General features: G+C 57.8%; 1 protein-coding gene across 1 annotated transcript; it reads right to left on the bottom strand.

Moving 5' to 3' along the window:
- Positions 1-1,144: 1,144 nt before the first annotated feature.
- On the bottom strand, positions 1,145-15,600 carry LOC119094343 (nuclear RNA export factor 1). The gene is made up of 16 exons (XM_037217411.1): positions 15,335-15,600; positions 12,881-13,019; positions 12,105-12,249; positions 11,609-11,692; positions 10,981-11,103; positions 10,480-10,609; positions 9,988-10,184; positions 5,027-5,136; positions 4,623-4,659; positions 4,008-4,119; positions 3,260-3,395; positions 2,762-2,927; positions 2,133-2,300; positions 1,728-1,760; positions 1,576-1,697; positions 1,145-1,247 (listed from the first exon to the last, which is right to left on the bottom strand). The coding sequence occupies exons 1-16, from the start codon at positions 15,408-15,410 to the stop codon at positions 1,145-1,147; spliced, it is 1,881 nt and encodes a 626-aa protein (XP_037073306.1). The 5' UTR covers positions 15,411-15,600.
- Positions 15,601-17,223: the final 1,623 nt, after the last annotated feature.

Here is a 17,223-nt window from a genome sequence, read left to right as displayed (position 1 = left end):
GACGCATTACCGGGTGTCCGTCCCCAGTTTAGCGTCCGACATGTCGGCGCACCGCTTCCGTCCCTCAGCAAGCCGGCGGCGGCGGTGGCGCCGCCTGTCAGCCGGCCTCCCGCCGTACAGGCTGCCCAGCTGCCGTAGCCCGGCCCAGCACCGGCCGCAGCGGCGCGTCCGCCGGGCCAGCCTCGCGCCCGGCGGCGCCCGCTCTCAGCGGCCCGGCTGCCGGTGCTCCTCCGCCGGCCTCTGCCGTCTGTCGGGCGGGCCGGCCCCCTCCGTCCGGCCCAGCCCGGACCGGCCGCCCCTCTGGCCGGCCCTCGCGGCTGCCCCAGTCTCGGAGTCCAGGGACCATGGACGGACCGCGGCAGCGCCGACGGCGCCAGCGCGCACCAGAGCCGGCCGCGCGGCAATTTAGTGGCCGAGAGTCCCCGCAGCGGCTGACGGCTTGGGGCACAGACAGTCGCGTGCACGCGCGGCGAAATGCGAACTTTCAAACGTGGAGCGCCTCCGTCCACGAACAATGTACAAATGTACAGGCACCGGGAGACGTACCGAACGGGTGTGAACTGAAAGGCATGCCACCAAAAGTAGATTAAAACGCAACAGGCACAATACTTACGCTAAAAGCTACTGCAACGAAAACTACCATGCCAGTCACCCTACACGCAGTTCACATAAAACACGCCAACAGATAGCCCGCTCTGCACCAGAGTGCAGCTATTGGGCCACAAGGTCCGTTCACCACACTTCAAATCTCTACGTTCCTCCCTATCCCACCCGCTCCCTCGACGTGCCCACCCTTCCACACTTCCCTCTTCCCGCGCGCGGTCCTCCTCCGGACAAATAGTCACAGGCACTTGACAGCCGCTTCTCGGGGCTCGCTCCAGTTCCCTGCCGACCGGCCGGTCTCATCAGCGAGGAAGACGTCGGCGGATAAGCGGCACCCCGTAACGCCCGGCGAACCGGCCAGCACCAGCAGAAAGCCTCGGTGTCCAGCGGCGGCCCGAGGCTCACAGCTGGGTCTGGTGGTCGCACGGCGGACCCTGACACGGCCACGCAGTAGGTCCAGGGTCCGCAGGCGTCACAGCAGACCACGCGGCGGACCCGGCGGAGGACCCCGACGCCACGGTCTCGGCACGGCCCGCGCCGCTCAGGCGGGCAGGAACGCTTCGGGCGGCACCTTGTTCTCCTGCTTCAGCTGGGCGAACACCTGGACGGCGCGCTCGTAGTTGTAGGCATTCTCCTCGAGGCACCTGCGGTGCGAGAGGGCGGACGGCGTCAGTGGACAGGCGAGGGTAGCGCATGCTACCGGGGCCGCACCCGCTGCCGGCCGCAGCCTGCAGAGCTGGCAATGGCTGCTGAGAAATCAGACTGACTCGCTGACGGGAATCCGACCCTTCCCGCTCCCCTCACACCCTGCAGCGGGCGACACACAGGCCCGCCCTGACCGCGCGGTCCGTTCGTCTGACGAGGCCGTCGGAACCGGCGCCGGAGCCCGGCCGGCCTGGCGGGACCGGATCCGATGCTCGCCCGACGCCCGACCGACGCCGCTCCTCCTGCGCCGCCGCCGATAACACTCACTTGACGGACCAGGCGACGTTCATGCCGGAGACGGCGGTCAGCTGCTCGGCCATGCGACGGCGCACGTCGTCGGTGATCGGCGCGGCGGCGGCCGGCGCCCCGACCCCGGTCGCCGCGCCCGGCACCGCCTGCACGTGCGGGATCGGCGACGGCGACGGCGTCGGCGCCGACGGCTTGAACGCCGCCTGCGGTGGGGAGAGGCGCTGCGGTGAGTCACGTGGGCGTGTCGCGACTGCAGCACGCCATGGTGCGCAAATGCATCGAGGTTTCGAGGACCACCCGTACTTGCTGCTGCTCTGCGAAGACTTCCTTCATCAAAACGACGGGGATTGGGGACGCCTTTGATTCGGATCCGCGTCGCCTAATACAGAAAGTACGGGACCGTGCCTAGCAGTGAACGAAAAATGACGACGAAACACATTCAGAACACCCAGCCCGGTTTGCCTCTCTGCACTCGTACCACACTCCTCCCCACCCTCCAACCTAGTTCAGCAGTGCGCACCAGCGGCCCAGAGTGCTCCATCCCGCTGCGCCACCGCGTGGCGGTCCGCCCCCACCTTGATCTGCTCCGTGGTGGCCGGCGTGACGACCAGCATCTCGTTGATGACGCAGAACCCCTGGCCGTGCGGCACGATGACGAACACGCGCGAGAAGGCGCGCACGGGCGTGTGCCGCTCCTCGCGCTCCTTCAGCACGCCGCACACACTGATCTGCATCAGACGCTCCTGCGGCCGCGAGCGGCTGGTCAGACGAGCGACGCTGCGCCCCGCGGCTCATCTGCCGCTCAGCTACTTCCGTTCGCGCCGGTGCTGTATGCATTCATGACCCGCAGCGGGAAGGCGAAGCGTGAAGTGTACTCTCCCCCGCCCCCTCCCCTCCCGCAGGGACCGTCCCGGCGGAAAGCTGGGCAGACGCGTCGTCACCACGTGACGGACCGGTCACTACCGGCGGACAGTGGTCTCGGGGCACGCAGCAGCGGGGCGCGACCGCCGTCAGCGCCAGGTAGCCGCCGGGGGTTCACGACAGCTGCCACGGCCGACAGCCGACGGCAGCGACTGGGAGGACCGTCCACACCAGCAGTCCGACAGAGTCGCCGCAGCCCTGCGCAGCCCAACGCCGGCCGGCACAGGACGGCTTCCAGCCGCGCCGCTACCCCGGCCGCCGCAGCCCGAGCTCCGTCACTCACGTTCGCCACGGGCACGTCGACGGTGAACGAGTTGGAGTCGTGCTGCGTCTTGGGCAGGCGGGCCAGCGCGCCGAGCACCTCCAGCTTGCCGGAGCGCAGCAGTGCCGCCTGCCGTTCGCGCGCCGTGCGCTGCAGGTTCCGGCTGTCCGACATCCAGGTGTGCAGCCTGCCAGGAATCGGCGTCAGCGGACCACAACAGGCTGGCGATTCCACCCGACGCATCCGCGCATGGCATCCGAGTGCAGCGAAAGGCATTCGCAGCGACGGGCTGAACCGGACAAAACGAACGCAACGCAAATGAACACAAATTAACTTCCTGAGCTCTCATGTGACGCTTGCGCCGGGCGTCGCATCGCGCGCCAAAGGCTTGTCTCGCCCCCGCCCACCCCCCGCGTCCACATGACCATCTGGCGTGCCGCGCGCCGTGGCCCGTCGGACACTGCCCTCGCCCCGCGCCGCCCGGTCACAGCCAGCGGGCGACCCGCCCTCCCCTGGCACCTGTCGGAGCTGTTGCGCGGCGGCAGCGACACGCTGAGGCTGAAGCGGCACCGCTCGTGGTACGCGTCCATCAGGGCGTCCCGCTTGTCAGCGTCGAACACGTCGAAGTACTGCTTCAGGAACATGAGCGCGATGTCTGCGGCATGGGGGCGGACAATGCAGTTAGACGTCGGGGCGGCCAGAGGCGCACCAGGCACGAGGACAATGGCACACGGGGCGCGGTCTCCGTCCACACATACACACACAAACTAAACACTCTCACTGCTCGGTCTCACCGTGGCGGTTCTCATCGTGTTTCAGTCTCTCACTGATACATCAGCACAACCACTACAGGGCGTGCACGGAGCCGACCACAGGTTGGCTACGTGCCAATAAATAAATAAACAAATAAACAATAAAATCAAGCACACGTAGGACCGACACAGCTAAAACTGAATCCCTACCAAGCACAGACAAACAGCTCGCGGCAATCAGAGAACCGGCCACAGCTAAAAACACACCGACACCAGCTAGCCCACGACAGCAGTCGGTAGGCAGTAGCCGGGGTTCGGCAGCCGCCGCTGACGGCACCCAAAAAACAGACCACAGCTAAACCAGACCGACACCAGCCGAGCCACGACAGCAGCCGGTAGGCAGCAGCCAGGGGTCGGCAGCCGCAGCCGAACAGGCGCGGCGCCCCGGTCGCTGGCCCAGCCTCGGCTTCAGAAGGCTCCTGGCGCCGCGCTCCGCCCCGGCGGCCAGTACTCACCGCGCGGTTGAGAGCCGCAGAAGAACGAGCTCTTCGACTCGGGCAACTTCTTGGCCGCCACGCTGTCGTCCTCCACGTCAAACTCGATCGGCGGGGGCAGCTCCACGTTGTCCTGCGGCCGAGCGCCGGGTCACGCCGGGTCACACACGCAGCCAGCCAGCGGGGGCGGCGGTGGGGTGGGGCGCGCGCGACGCCGGGGCGCTCACCGTCTCAGCGTCGGCTGACCGGTGTGCCGCCTCCGGCGAGGCCAAATAGGAGACGGGGACAGTTAGTACAGGCAGGGGTGCGACGAGCACCATCCGGCAGTAGTGCAATCGTCAGATTGGAAGCCTGGCACAAATGAACATGGCTGCCGGAGGGAGCGGTGACGACATAAACAACTTGGTGGCAACGGAACCGTCAGCCCCAGACGGTAACCACAAACCATACGGACATATGCCAACAAATATGACGCATTTTAGTTGGAGGAAAGTGCCGATGGACTCGACACCAAGACTTCGCGTATCTTTTGACAAGCCGCGCGCCCGCCGCGACAGCACACAAAAGCCCGTGTCGAGCGCATGCGCACAACCCAGATCCCGGCCATCACCGCGGCCGACCTCCGCGGGGTCTTACCAGCAGGACGATCTTGGGGAAGCGCTTCCGCACGGCGCTGAGGAACAGAGGCGCTTCGGTTGTGGAATCCTGCGGTCAGACTCGGACGGCACGGGTTATCGCCAGCGTCAGACACGGCGAGCCAGACACCACCCGCCCCCGGCCCGCCCGCGACGCTCCCTACCCTTCGGGGTGCCGGTGAGCCGCGCGCGGCACATGCATCGCGAGCTCGGCCCGCTGCAGCGCCAGGACCCGTCACAGGTTGACCGCTCCCCCGCACCGGCCGCCCAGTCAGCTCTGATGGAGCCGACTGCGTCATCCCGGCGACGACCGACACGCGCGGCACGCGGCCAGCGGGGTCCGGTGCCGTCCCCCCCCCCCCCCGCCGGCCGCCGCCGCCCAGAGGGTCGGCCGCGCCGGCGTACCTGATGTAGTCGGCCTTCTCCGTGAAGCCGTCGCACAGTTTGTTGCCGTCCAGGTTGAGTTCGACCAGCGGCATCCCCGACAGCGAGTCGAGCAGGCCCACGGTGCCCATCTGTGGCGGACCGGGCAGTGGCGTCAGCGGACCCGGCGGACACACCGCACCCGAGCAGCGGTCCGCCACCGCGCCGGGGCGGTGGTCCGACGTCGTGCCGGGGTAGCGGTCCGCCACCACGCCGGAGCGGCGGACCGCTACCCCGGCACGGTATACGGCACCGGGGCAGGACACGGCGGTCACACAGCACGACAGGACAGGACGTGACGTCACACATTCCACAGCAGCAGCAGGACACGACCACCCATACATCGGTCCAGGTCAGAGTACGGCGGTCCATGCCACGGGTGAACCACTGCCAGGCATGTCCGCGCGAAAATGGACAGATGACAGCACTTAACTGGACGATGACATAGTGGATCTATCACGACATATTGGCACGCTAACGAACCAATGCCGAAGCAACCGGGATTGACCGGAGACTGGATTTCTTAACTGTGACCTTTGACGCGCTGTTCCAGCACACCAGGCGGCGCCAATCGGCACGCTGGAACAGCACGTCAAAATGCGCACAGATGCGCACAAATACCGAACGAATGCAAACTTCGCGCCGGCCAGACCACCGACCACGTCTGAAGGGCAGGTCGCGACGGCACACGTTCCGAGGAGGCCGTCACTGTTCGTGCAGATGTTTACATAACAGAGCGCAGATGACGGGGCATACATGGGGGTGGCAGCAGCGCGGACCCTGAGGCCTTCCAAGGCCCAGCCCGGTAACTGTAGCCGACATGGACCGGTGAGGGTGGCGCGGCGCCGACCCGAGCGGGGTCCACGGCCGGCAGGCATTTGTGTCGTCCCCTTGCGAAGCACCGGCGACTACTGACCGCCGCCGGTGTATCAGAGGGGACCAGGCATGACACGGCGTGCACGGTCCGTCCAGGACTGCATACGGCCACACGTCACAGCCAGCAGTTGGACATGGAGAGTGAATTCCAGACCGTATTGCCGAGGCAGCATCCCGGCACCCCGGCAAAATTGTTTAATAGGAAAACTAGACGCCTCTGTGGATAACCAGCTTGTACTTAAAAGAAGCTAGACGTTTGGTGACCTGATGACGGTCCCTGACCTTGTTACACACCGCGCGCCGCTGTACTCGCATGGAATAGTCCGTTCCCACGGACCGGACTGGTACGTAACACCATGGTATTGTGCACAGACCTTAACTACGCCCGAAAATGTGTGAGGCCTGGGGAGGGGGCGGGGGGGGGGGGGCAGATCTGACCTGATGAGGCGTTTATCAGAAAGATGCCACAGATACGCTTTCACCAATTTTGGGAGGACCAGATCACCCTTTTGACACAACTGGGGGCAAAATTTCCCGAAGCTCAGTCCCACAGAGGCTTCACTCATCCACGGACCCCTTCAACCAACTGAGAACGGTACGCCATGTTTCCAAGGCACCGATTCTGGCATACTCTTGACTATTGACGACAGTGGTTGATGGCACAGCACATGCAGATACCACTTACTGTAGCTGCCACGGACGATGCCCAGCCGAAAAGCGCGGACCAGAGCATTGTCCACAACAGCAGACGTTTGTGTAGTCCCCTTGCGAAGCAGCGGCGATTATAGACCATCGCCGCTGTATCAGAGGGGACAAGGGTACAGCTGACGGGTTCCAGCTGCTGGCCTCGCCACTGCACCGCTCCAGGGAATATTTCTGTGTCATTGACTGACGACTGCTTCGACCAAAGAGAGCCAGATCCGTAAACGCGAATGAAACATGAGGCTCCGTTGGTAACGCGCGGATCTCCACGTGGGAGGTCTCAGTTTGATTTCTGGGTGTCCTCGCTTTGAGCCGGAAATTGAACACTGTGGTCGCCAGCACTTCATAAGGTGACGCGACGACGCATGCTGCGTACCCATTTCCTAACCTAACAGAAAATCACACAAAGTAATAATGATCAATACCACACTAAAACAGACACCTCTGCATACTTCTGGACCGTATTGCAGCCACAAGTACGAAACCGTGAGGAGACAACCACAAGTACGAAACCGTGAGGAGACAACCACAAGTACGAAACCGTGAGGAGACAACCACAAGTACGAAACCGTGAGGAGATAACCACAAGTACGAAACCGTGAGGAGACAACCACAAGTACGAAACCGTGAGGAGACAACCACAAGTACGAAACCGTGAGGAGACAACCACAAGTACGAAACCGTGAGGAGACAACCACAAGTACGAAACCGTGAGGAGACAACCACAAGTACGAAACCGTGAGGAGACAACCACAAGTACGAAAACGTGAGGAGACAACCACAAGTACGAAAACGTGAGGAGACAACCACAAGTACGAAAACGTGAGGAGACAACGCTCCAGAAACAACTGATGAGGACAATACCAGTACCGGAAAAGTATGTAAGGAAACGAGCTCGCACAACCAGAGAGAGCGGAACGAATATGTCACCACCTGAAAATTCATCGGCCGGCTTATACAGCCAAAAATTGAAGTCTAAACATTTATGGACAATGCCACCTACTAGAAGGGGGAGGGGGAAGACAGTTCGGCTTGCTCGAGGGAGCTATTATGCGTCTTGCCCACCTGATGATTGATACGGAGCACAGCTCTCAGTAACTGTAGCCCAAAAACGACGGCCGAGAACGTTACAAAAACGGGCTCGAACATGGGTTTCGCCGGCAGGCACTTATGTCGTCCCGTTGCGAAGCACCAGCAGCTGCAGGCCACTGCTAGTGTATCAGACGGGACAAAGCACATTGCTTTATTTATCGACGCATTTGATTACTCAAGCCAGCCAAAGGCGGAGGATTGGTTACGCCCTTTGCCATTATATGTTGATATCGCTACGCGGTAACATCTCAGCAGCAACGATGCCAATTCAAAACGTAAGACAATATTTGATATGCCAACACCTTGACCTCCTGGCTTCTCGGCATTCTGCGTCGGGACCCATTATTCCCACGACATCCCACCTTCATTATACAAGGAGGTACCCGCTAAACGCTATGCCTCACCACAGCTTTGTGCGGTGCAGCCGGGCAGGCCGGGGAGGCCCACACACGGCCAGCTGGGGCTGTGGAGCCGCAAAGCCACGCTCGTCCATGAAGCTAACGCACAAGGTCAATCGCATCGCAGACGAATGCATAACGCCGAGACCTTGCTCCTGAAGCTGCACCCTACCAACTCAAGCATTAAGCATGAATATTCAATTCCCTTCGGGCAGGCGAGGCGTGTGAATCTGCACTTACCCCAGGTTTCGCAGCAGATCAATACGCACAGGTAGTGCTATGCGAAAAAGCATAATCTCATTTGTGCTGCGGATGAAAAGCATGCGCCGAACCAAGGCCCATTGTACAGGCACTCGCCGCGCCTACAAAGTGAGCGCAAACAACATTAATGCGCCATAGAGGGAAGCTGGTCCCCAAAAGCCAGGGGCAAATGAGACGGACCGACCCGCGGCTCAGCGGCTGCATCATGCCGGCGGCCTGTCTCACAGGTTCCCATGATCACTGTCTTTCACTTCCCAACATCCCAAAGAACATCTGCCCACCCGTCCTTCGTCGGCCCGCCGTGCAGCTCTTGTCGCCAGTGCGCCACGCCACATCGGGTTCCCCCACGCAGCATCAGCTTGAGCCGCAACAGGTGCAAGTCAAACATTCGACCCTGTCACCAGGTCCGAGCGTCCTTGCGCTCATGCACGTACAGACGCTTGCGTCGTACACTCCAGAATGAGGTAAAAACATATCGCAACTGCAGCGCAAGGGGTTGCCGGCCAGCCCGATAGCACCCGATGCTCGACTTTGTCCATCGCCTACTGAGACTGCCTTGCTCATCGATAAGATAGCCACGGCGGCCGCAGGTGTGGCCGACGCGGGGCGGCCCGGGTCCTAGCGAGAGCACCCGGGCACCACCCGAGCTGGCCGATGATTGTGTCGTCCCCTTGCGAAGCACCGACAGCTACTGACCGCCGCCGGTGTATCAGAGGGGACCAGGGTACGGCCGTACGCCGTCACTACTGACACTGCCGTCGACTCCTATCTGTCGCGAGGAGGGCACCGTTCGGCGCCGATCAAAATACAACAAATATAAAATAAACACTGTAAGAAAGGTAAAAACTACTCACACCACACAAATTCAATCTTCAGCCGCTTCAATGGTGCAATTTTCGGTCGGGTTTTGTTACCGCTGTCAAAGTTTTGGCGGGATGTCTTCGGGACCAGGGTCTATGCTAAGCAATAATCACGGCTTGTTTCGAAGATAGCCGCGGGCGGGTGAAAATCATCCAACAGACCATCTTCGCGCCTGGCGGTCTCATCCAATGACCTTCATCGAACTCAACAGCTGCGCAGCGCGCGCACAATGCACCTCTCCTTGTCAAGTTGCAGGTCAGGGGTATTGACCACCGGAAAACCAGGCGCTTCTTCTAGTACGCTAACCAACGTATTCCACCACACGCAAACGGGGCAAGTCATGTCCTCCCGTAACAAGGGGTAAGGGAATGATAAAACAATATTGCAAACGAGGTTATCTTTCTCCAAAAAGAGGTGGCTTAAACGTGCACCGGTCACATACACCGGGAATTCCGGACGGGTGACGGACAATCATTTCGGATCGAAAAGCGCAGTGCGTACACCACATACACGCGTCGGACAACAAGCACGAGATACATATACGCACACGACAGGAATCCTGGAAAAGCGCACAAGTCGAGTGATATGGTGGCACATGCATTGGGGTCAGGACCTGTGCAAATGCCACCCCAATAAGACGAGATCGCATGGAGCCCAATGTACCGCAATGGAGCCCATGCGCGGCTGGCGCAAGGGTCGCAGGCGGCGGCTTAAGCTCGCCGGCCAAACAAACGCGGCAGCACACTGACTCACCAAGTTGTGACTGAGGTCCAGCGCCTTAAGGTCGGCGCAGGAGTTCTTCAGCGGCTTGAAGGGCACCAGGCTGGTCAGCTTGTTCTTGGACAGGTTGATGCCCATGACCTCGGGGATGTTGGCGACGATGATGTCGATGACGGCGGAGACCACGTTTTGCCGCGACAGCGGCAGGTACAGGCCCTTGCCCCGGATATCTGACGGCAGGGTCCCGGCAGCCCGTCACCAGCTGGGGTCGCTCCCGGTCCCACCAGCCCGTCCTCCGCCGCCTTGCGGAGCGACGCCAGCCGAGGCGTCCGTGGCGACGGACCCTAAGGCCGCCACCTCCGGTCATGCGTGCCAACCTCGCCCCGGACGGCGCGCGCCAGCCCACCCCGGACGGCGCGCGCCAGCCCACCCCGGACGGTGCGCGCCAGTCCACCCCGGACGGTGACGTGTCAGCCCGAGCGCCACTGAGCCCCGCCCGGGCTACGGAGGCCACCGGACACTCACAGGGGTCGGCGTGGAACTGGCCTAGGTTCAGTGTGCGGTTGGCCGGTGTGTAGCGGTTGCTGAGTGCCTGCTGCAGCTCCGTCTTCACGCCGTCGTCCACGGTCAGCATCGGCGGCTCGGAGCGCTTCGTCTGCGAGCGGCAGCAGGGGTCAGGGCGGCCGCCGCACCCTCCGCTGGTCACGGCATCGCCGATATCGCAGGGGGGGGGGGGGGCAGATTGGCACACAAAACCGGCCGGTAGCAAAACAGACATTACACCCGAAACGAAACATACGTAGATGACGATGCGCAGACAAAACAGGCCTGAAGTCTTCTGATAACATGGGCCCTCCTGCCTCTGAGTGGTCAAAGTATTACCAATAACACCACACAGGGCTACTTCATACGAAAACCACCACATAAAGAGAGAGCGACGCTCACAACCATCTCCATGGATACTCGAGACATGCAGCCTTTTACAATGGGAACCGAACACACGACAACACAGGAGTTCACACTCACGATTATTCTCATTTTAAAGCCATTGGGCGTCTGTATTCGCTGATCCAACGCCAGCAAGGCGTCTGCCATCATCTTGTTCTCCACGAAAAAGTGGACATCTTTCTGGTTCGACTCCTTGGTGTACTGTAACCACGGCAGTTATGTACACGGCCGAAAACACGAGCAATAATGACCGACTGCAAGGCGTCATCATAGCATAACATACCTCCAATGACAACGCTCTTCTCATATGATTTCCCGCAGTTTGCCTACGTTCGCTACTTGGAAAAAATACATTGACAGAACACAATATCTAAATATTAATTCGCACTGCACTTTTTTGCTCACTGTTTCTGATAATGAACGATTTCGACCCGAAGGAAAACCGACCAGGCGACGTTCGAGTGATAGCCCATATTTACCCGAGAACCGAGACCGTCATCCACCTCGTACAAACTGAGCGCGCGTATCAAACCGCGTTCTCACCAGCCTCCCAAGCGCCGGGCCTGCCGCCCGCCCAGAACCACCGGACCACAAAGCTGTGACATCACGGGGCTCCAACGCCACGAGCTACGCCCCTTCCGGCGCGAGACGCCGCCGCCGGCCGCCACGGCGGCGCGCCGGCCCGAGCCTCGGCGGGCCTGCTTACCCCGATGGGCAGGAACGGCTCCGAGAGGTTCTCATTCAGGGAGTTGACCACGAACTCTTTGCCGTACGTCTGGCCGTACCTTATCTGGCGGATGGGGGCACGGGGAACACGTCACTGCGGCGGACCGACTCAGAGGCCGCTGGGCCAGGGAAGTCCTGCGCACGTCACAGGGTAGGGAGTGACACGCCCTACGTGGCAGACCATCTGCCATCAACCAGCCCTATCAAGGCCCACCAACGAATTTTCCTCGTTCATGGCCAATGCGCACCACAACAGTATTATCAACACGACAGTGACGAACGTCTCTCCACAACGCCGTCGTTTCCCCACGTGTACAAGTTGCGGAAGTGCTCACTCCCAGTTACACTACACTGCCGCCTTGGCCCGAAGGCCCCGACGAAGCTTACATTGAGAAACGCATCACAAAGCCCCCCGGAAGCAGCGCGTTGGGCTTTCAAAAGGTCAATCGGATCCCTCGGAAGGTGACGTCACTCACGATCACTTTGAACCAGCTGCCGAGCGCCGCGTTGGGCGGCCTGTGGCTGTTGTAGGGCGGGCCGGCGCCACCGCGGCCGCCGCGGTGAGGCCCGCGCGGGCGGCCTCGGCCCCTCATGCCGCGCCGCCGCTCCTCGCCGAACTGCCTGCAGCACGGAGCGCCAGCCGACGTCAGACGGCAGGCCGCCGGGCGGCGCCGCCGCGCCTGAGCGCCTGCCTCCACCCGCCACAGCGCACCGAACGCTGTTACCAGCCGTGGCTTGCAGTCCGATTTGCCGTCAGCCAAGAGACGCACCAGACTAGTTAGTGTTATGCTTCAGCAAATCAACGTCAAAGAGCGATGAATACAGTTTGCAATGCTACTCCCATAGCCTACTTTAACAAGTACTCCTTGCTATAATAGTAGTAAGCTATCTTGCCAGGGAAAACATTACTGTCAGAGGCAGGCAGTCACGTTTCCACATTCAAAATGTCACACTTCCACTATGCCAACAGCTAATGAAATACACTGCCAACACAAAATCTGAGATATCCATATGCATAAGTGTAAACATCTAAGCAAAGCCAAAGTAAAAAGCAACCAGCAGTTTCAGTATCGCTCCAGTGGCAGACAACCAGCGTGCCATCCCTGAGCGGCGTGACGCCGCCCACCTGGGCGATGGTGTCAAGATGAAGGCCCGCCCGGCTGCCTCCCGGAGGCCACGGACATACATTATCGACAACCTGGGTACGCGGCCTCGCGCCCTCCCCACCCGCTCCCCGTCCGCCGACGCTCACACGTACGGCCGGCGGCCGCCCATTTCGGCGTCGTCATCCAGGCTGGGCTGGAAGCGGCCGCGGCCGCGCAGGAACTTGCCGCGCGCCTTGAAGTTGGCCTGCCGGTGGCGCGTGCCGCGCGACGACCGGTCGTCATGCTCTGCGGCACAGGGGCAGCGCGCGCGAGCGCCGTCAGCGGTGCCCCGGCGGCCACACGTCCACTGCGGCGTGACGTGGCCCGTGGTGTGGGGTGGAGTAGTGTGGGGGTGGATAATCAAACAATGTCGTCTTAACCAGCACATTTACTAAACAGAAAAATGTGTCATCTAGAGCAGTTTTTTCCATTTAAATTATACCAATAGCTACTAATGAGCTTAATTCATCATATCTGATGCTCACTTCACTATCTTCAGATGTGAAACATTCCCCTTAAAGGGAGTGTTCCACATCTGTACGGGGTTTTGAACTGAGATAGCTATTTTGAAGATCATTTGGTATAGTTCACGGCCCTGCCCTTCTTTAGACCAAAACCCCTCCAGTTTCGAAGCCACATACCCACAAAGATGTGCAGACTGTATCAAGGAGACTATTTTAAAGTCACCAAGGCATACATGAAGTCATAATAACCTTATGAAATCCTGACATTCCTCCAGTCATACAGTGATCAAGACCAAGAAAACCAAAGTGTCAAGTTGTTCATATCTGGCAGCTATGAGCATGATTTCCAGATAAAACAGCCATCAACTGGCTATCAAGCAATCTTTGGTGAGATACAATGTCATCAAACAACTGCATATTAAGTGGCATATTTACTGAACAAAGAAATGGTGCTGTCTAGACCAGTTTTTTCATGGTGAAGTGTACAATAGTTATAAATGAGCTATGTTCAGCATATCTGATGCTTGCTTCAAATCTTCAAACATGGAACATTGCCTCCAATATCACTGGACTTGTGACAAGAATTCAACTCCTACCCCTTCTCACAAGATGAAAACAAACTATCTCAAAACAAAAAAATCATCCATATAGCATTATACTTCATACCATAGGCACCATGACGTTAACCACAGAGTAGCAAGGTTTCATCATTCACCTTGCAAAAAACAAAACCAAACAATTAAAAAAAAATCAAACATCTATGCAATCAACCAATCCATCTCCAAAATTTGCATAGGATGTGCAAGACATTTTTTATATCTAGAAGAATATCACACATCTCACTTGATGACCAGGGCTACTGTGCCACTTAAGTAGAGAGCTGTATAAAGGGTAAAAAAGCCATAAGAATAAGGTGGCCCACAACCAGTTATAAACACTTCAGGGGCAGGTTCTGCTAGCAGGCTTACAGCTTGGTTTGAGCTCATTAGCATACATTGACACATAGAGGGCAAGGAAAAGATGTTACACAGAACATGCCTGGCATAGCAGACATTCCAGTGAGATTTCAGAGTATGTATGCCATAAATCTCAACACTCGAGTTTGGCATCTGGTTACAACCTATTTCAGTGCGTAAAGAGCTGATGTTTCAAATAATTATGATGCTACAAAGTCACCCTAAAAATAATACTAAAACACTTTCTGAGCACTACTAATTTAAAAATTCAGCCCTACTTAACCTGGACTGAGTCTGACTTCCAGAGAGCCAGGTTCAGCATACCAATGCAATGCATGTATTAGGTGGAGTGGATGAAATGAGCATCATCCACAGGACAGTCTGTCAACAAGTAGGTAAATCTGTTATTTCCTTGCTGCAAAGTATGTATTTTTTGGTCTCAGAGTACATCATTCATCAGCAGTGATTTACAAGCAAATATATATGGGTGCTCATTGCTTTCAATTGATATGCTATACTTCAACTTGAGCAGTACCTTCATCTAACTAGATCAAGTAATAAGCTTATTGGGCATAACTGGAGAAATACATATATTGCTAATGTTTGACATAGCAGCACCATTTCAGCAAGAAATTAAAGTGTATGCAGCCATTCATCCTAGCTTATTCAGAGCTTGGCTTGGAGTTTGTTGCACAATCCCCACCAATTTTGGTAAATAGATAGCTTGTGTGTTCAGAATTATGATGTTTTAGAGGTAATTGTGGGCAATAATGCTCATCAATCATTATTCACACAAGATTTGGAAACTTCAGCCAAATTTGGCCTGGACTGGGTTAAATGCACATAACCCCCCCAATCAGCTTACATACATGTGCATACAGTGCGGCGGACAAATTTTGAAAACTGACATGGTTGATGTAGAAGAGACAAAGAGTAATTGTGGTCTCAAAATAAATTCAACATATCTACTACCAACAAGCTTGGAGCAAAGAATGTTATTTGTGACACTAGCAAACTCAAGTTTTTGGGACTTCATGAAATCTACTTTTTCCCATTGTGCTTCAACACTATTCCCACTACAGTTCCTTCCAATGCATTCAGAGAGTGCATAAATAAGCTGAATCCATGTGACAAAACTTACCATAAAACTGAGCTGCATTAGGATTTCTAAATGTCTTCACGATATAGCTCTGATCTCTGCCTCTTTGCTGAGACATACTACGGAGACGTCCAAAAACCGTGGGGTCGCGACCAAGCCAGGCGGGCTGCTGTCTACCCACAACGAAATTACCACAAAGAGGAAAACGTATATATCACGGCAAAAATGGACCAAGGACACCTATCCAGACGTCAGCACAGGCATCTACCAGCGCAGAGAACGCGTTGCGCGAGGAGCGAGTACGTGCCGTTGCGTAGAGGGATTCCTCGACGCCTACGACGCACATATTGCGCAAATGTGGGTTTCAGGTAGTGACCACTAAATAAAAAAAATTCATAAACCACGCTAATCGTCATTTACCTTTTAAATAATATAGACAGAGGAATAAAAGAGTATTTGATGTAAAAGAGACGGGGAGCAAAATTAAGAACAAAACATACTTTAAAAAACCCATTTTTCATTTCTGAACGAGGTCAACGTTTACTGGTAGCAGCCTGCTTACTGACGCAACTTAACCCAGAATGTTTTTTTACGAAACAAGATACATTTCTACGATTGCCACAGGCCTATCATGTTTTATTCAACTGTGAAATTAAAAACACAAATGACTGCTAGCAAGTTAATACAGCTTCTTCTGAACCTCAGAACTTGCACGACACGTGGCAAGACCATTTGGGCGAGGCGCGAGTGAGATGACTATAGACGTGATTGTTAGTGTCGATAACTCAAGGCACAGTCGAATGTTTCCTTAAAACCCTGTTAGCGAGCAAACGGGCCGTCGTTGTCGGCGCGGCGGCGGCGGCTCCGCGAGAGTGTGAGCGGCCCCTCTGCCGATTGGTTCCCACCAGGTGGGGCCCATAAACCCACGTGGGTTTATGGGGACACGCGGGCGGGGACGCACGGTCCCTGCCGAGCAGTCCAAGTTCAGGCTCCGACGGCGCAGCTCGACGCGAGCCCAGTCCACGTTCAGACTCCGCCCGCGCAGTTTGACGCGGGCTGCGACAGCGTTTACGACGACGACGACGACGACGTCGGAGTGTGCGACGCCGCCCTTCCAACCCCTCTCTCACTTTTGCCTTGCAACTCTTTGGCTAATAGACTCTTTCCTTTCAACGTCTTAAGTCGATGGTCCTCCGGAAAACTAACGAACTCTTTCACACGAGCATTCTGGTCCTCCGGGCCGGATGTAAGCGAACTGGTGAACGGATTACAGTGTTCAGTGACGACGAAACGCAGTGTTATCAGTGATGTCTGACAACCGGTCAGGACAAGCCGGTGATGCAAGATCACAACGAAGCAGGACGTCCTACCGCACCCGGAGTGAGGCAGGTGCCAGCACAGCCTCCTCTCGCCTCAGCGAAGCTCGCCGCCGATCTGCGCTGAGCAAGCTCCAGGCGGAACAGGGGCAGCGCGCGGTGGCAGTTAAGGCGGAGCTGGCGCGGCAACGGGCGGAGGCAGAGGCGGAGCTGGCACGGAACAGGCGGAGGCAGAGGCGGAGCTGGCGCGGCAACAGGCAGAGGCAAAAGCAGCTCTCGAAGCCCAGGAGCTGAAGGACGAAGCGGAGCACCGCCAGCTGGAGCTAGAGCTGCTGGAGCAGGAGGAGCGTGGATCTCTGCACGCCGGCGACGCTGCGTCATTCGTCAGAGGCCCATTGAAAGCTGCAGCTAAGCCGCCCGTGTAGCTGCGTGAGCAACCGCAGTCGGACGTCTCAGCCGCACGCATCAGGGATTGGCTCTCCCAGCTGCAACCGAACGCGCGACCAGCCAGTGCAGAGCCCGCCAATGTCTCGCCTGCACCGGCACCTCTGCTGCAGCGCCCGACCGTTGCTGAGAGACAGGCGAATCCCCATCTGCCGCGGATAACGCTGGACA

This window comes from Pollicipes pollicipes, unplaced genomic scaffold (genome assembly GCF_011947565.3).
Source record: "Pollicipes pollicipes isolate AB1234 unplaced genomic scaffold, Ppol_2.1 Scaffold_4002;HRSCAF=4701_pilon_pilon_pilon, whole genome shotgun sequence".
Classification (NCBI taxonomy): domain Eukaryota; kingdom Metazoa; phylum Arthropoda; class Thecostraca; order Pollicipedomorpha; family Pollicipedidae; genus Pollicipes; species Pollicipes pollicipes.
Note: the sequence above shows the minus strand (reverse complement) of the source record. Positions and strands in the feature narration are given on the sequence as shown.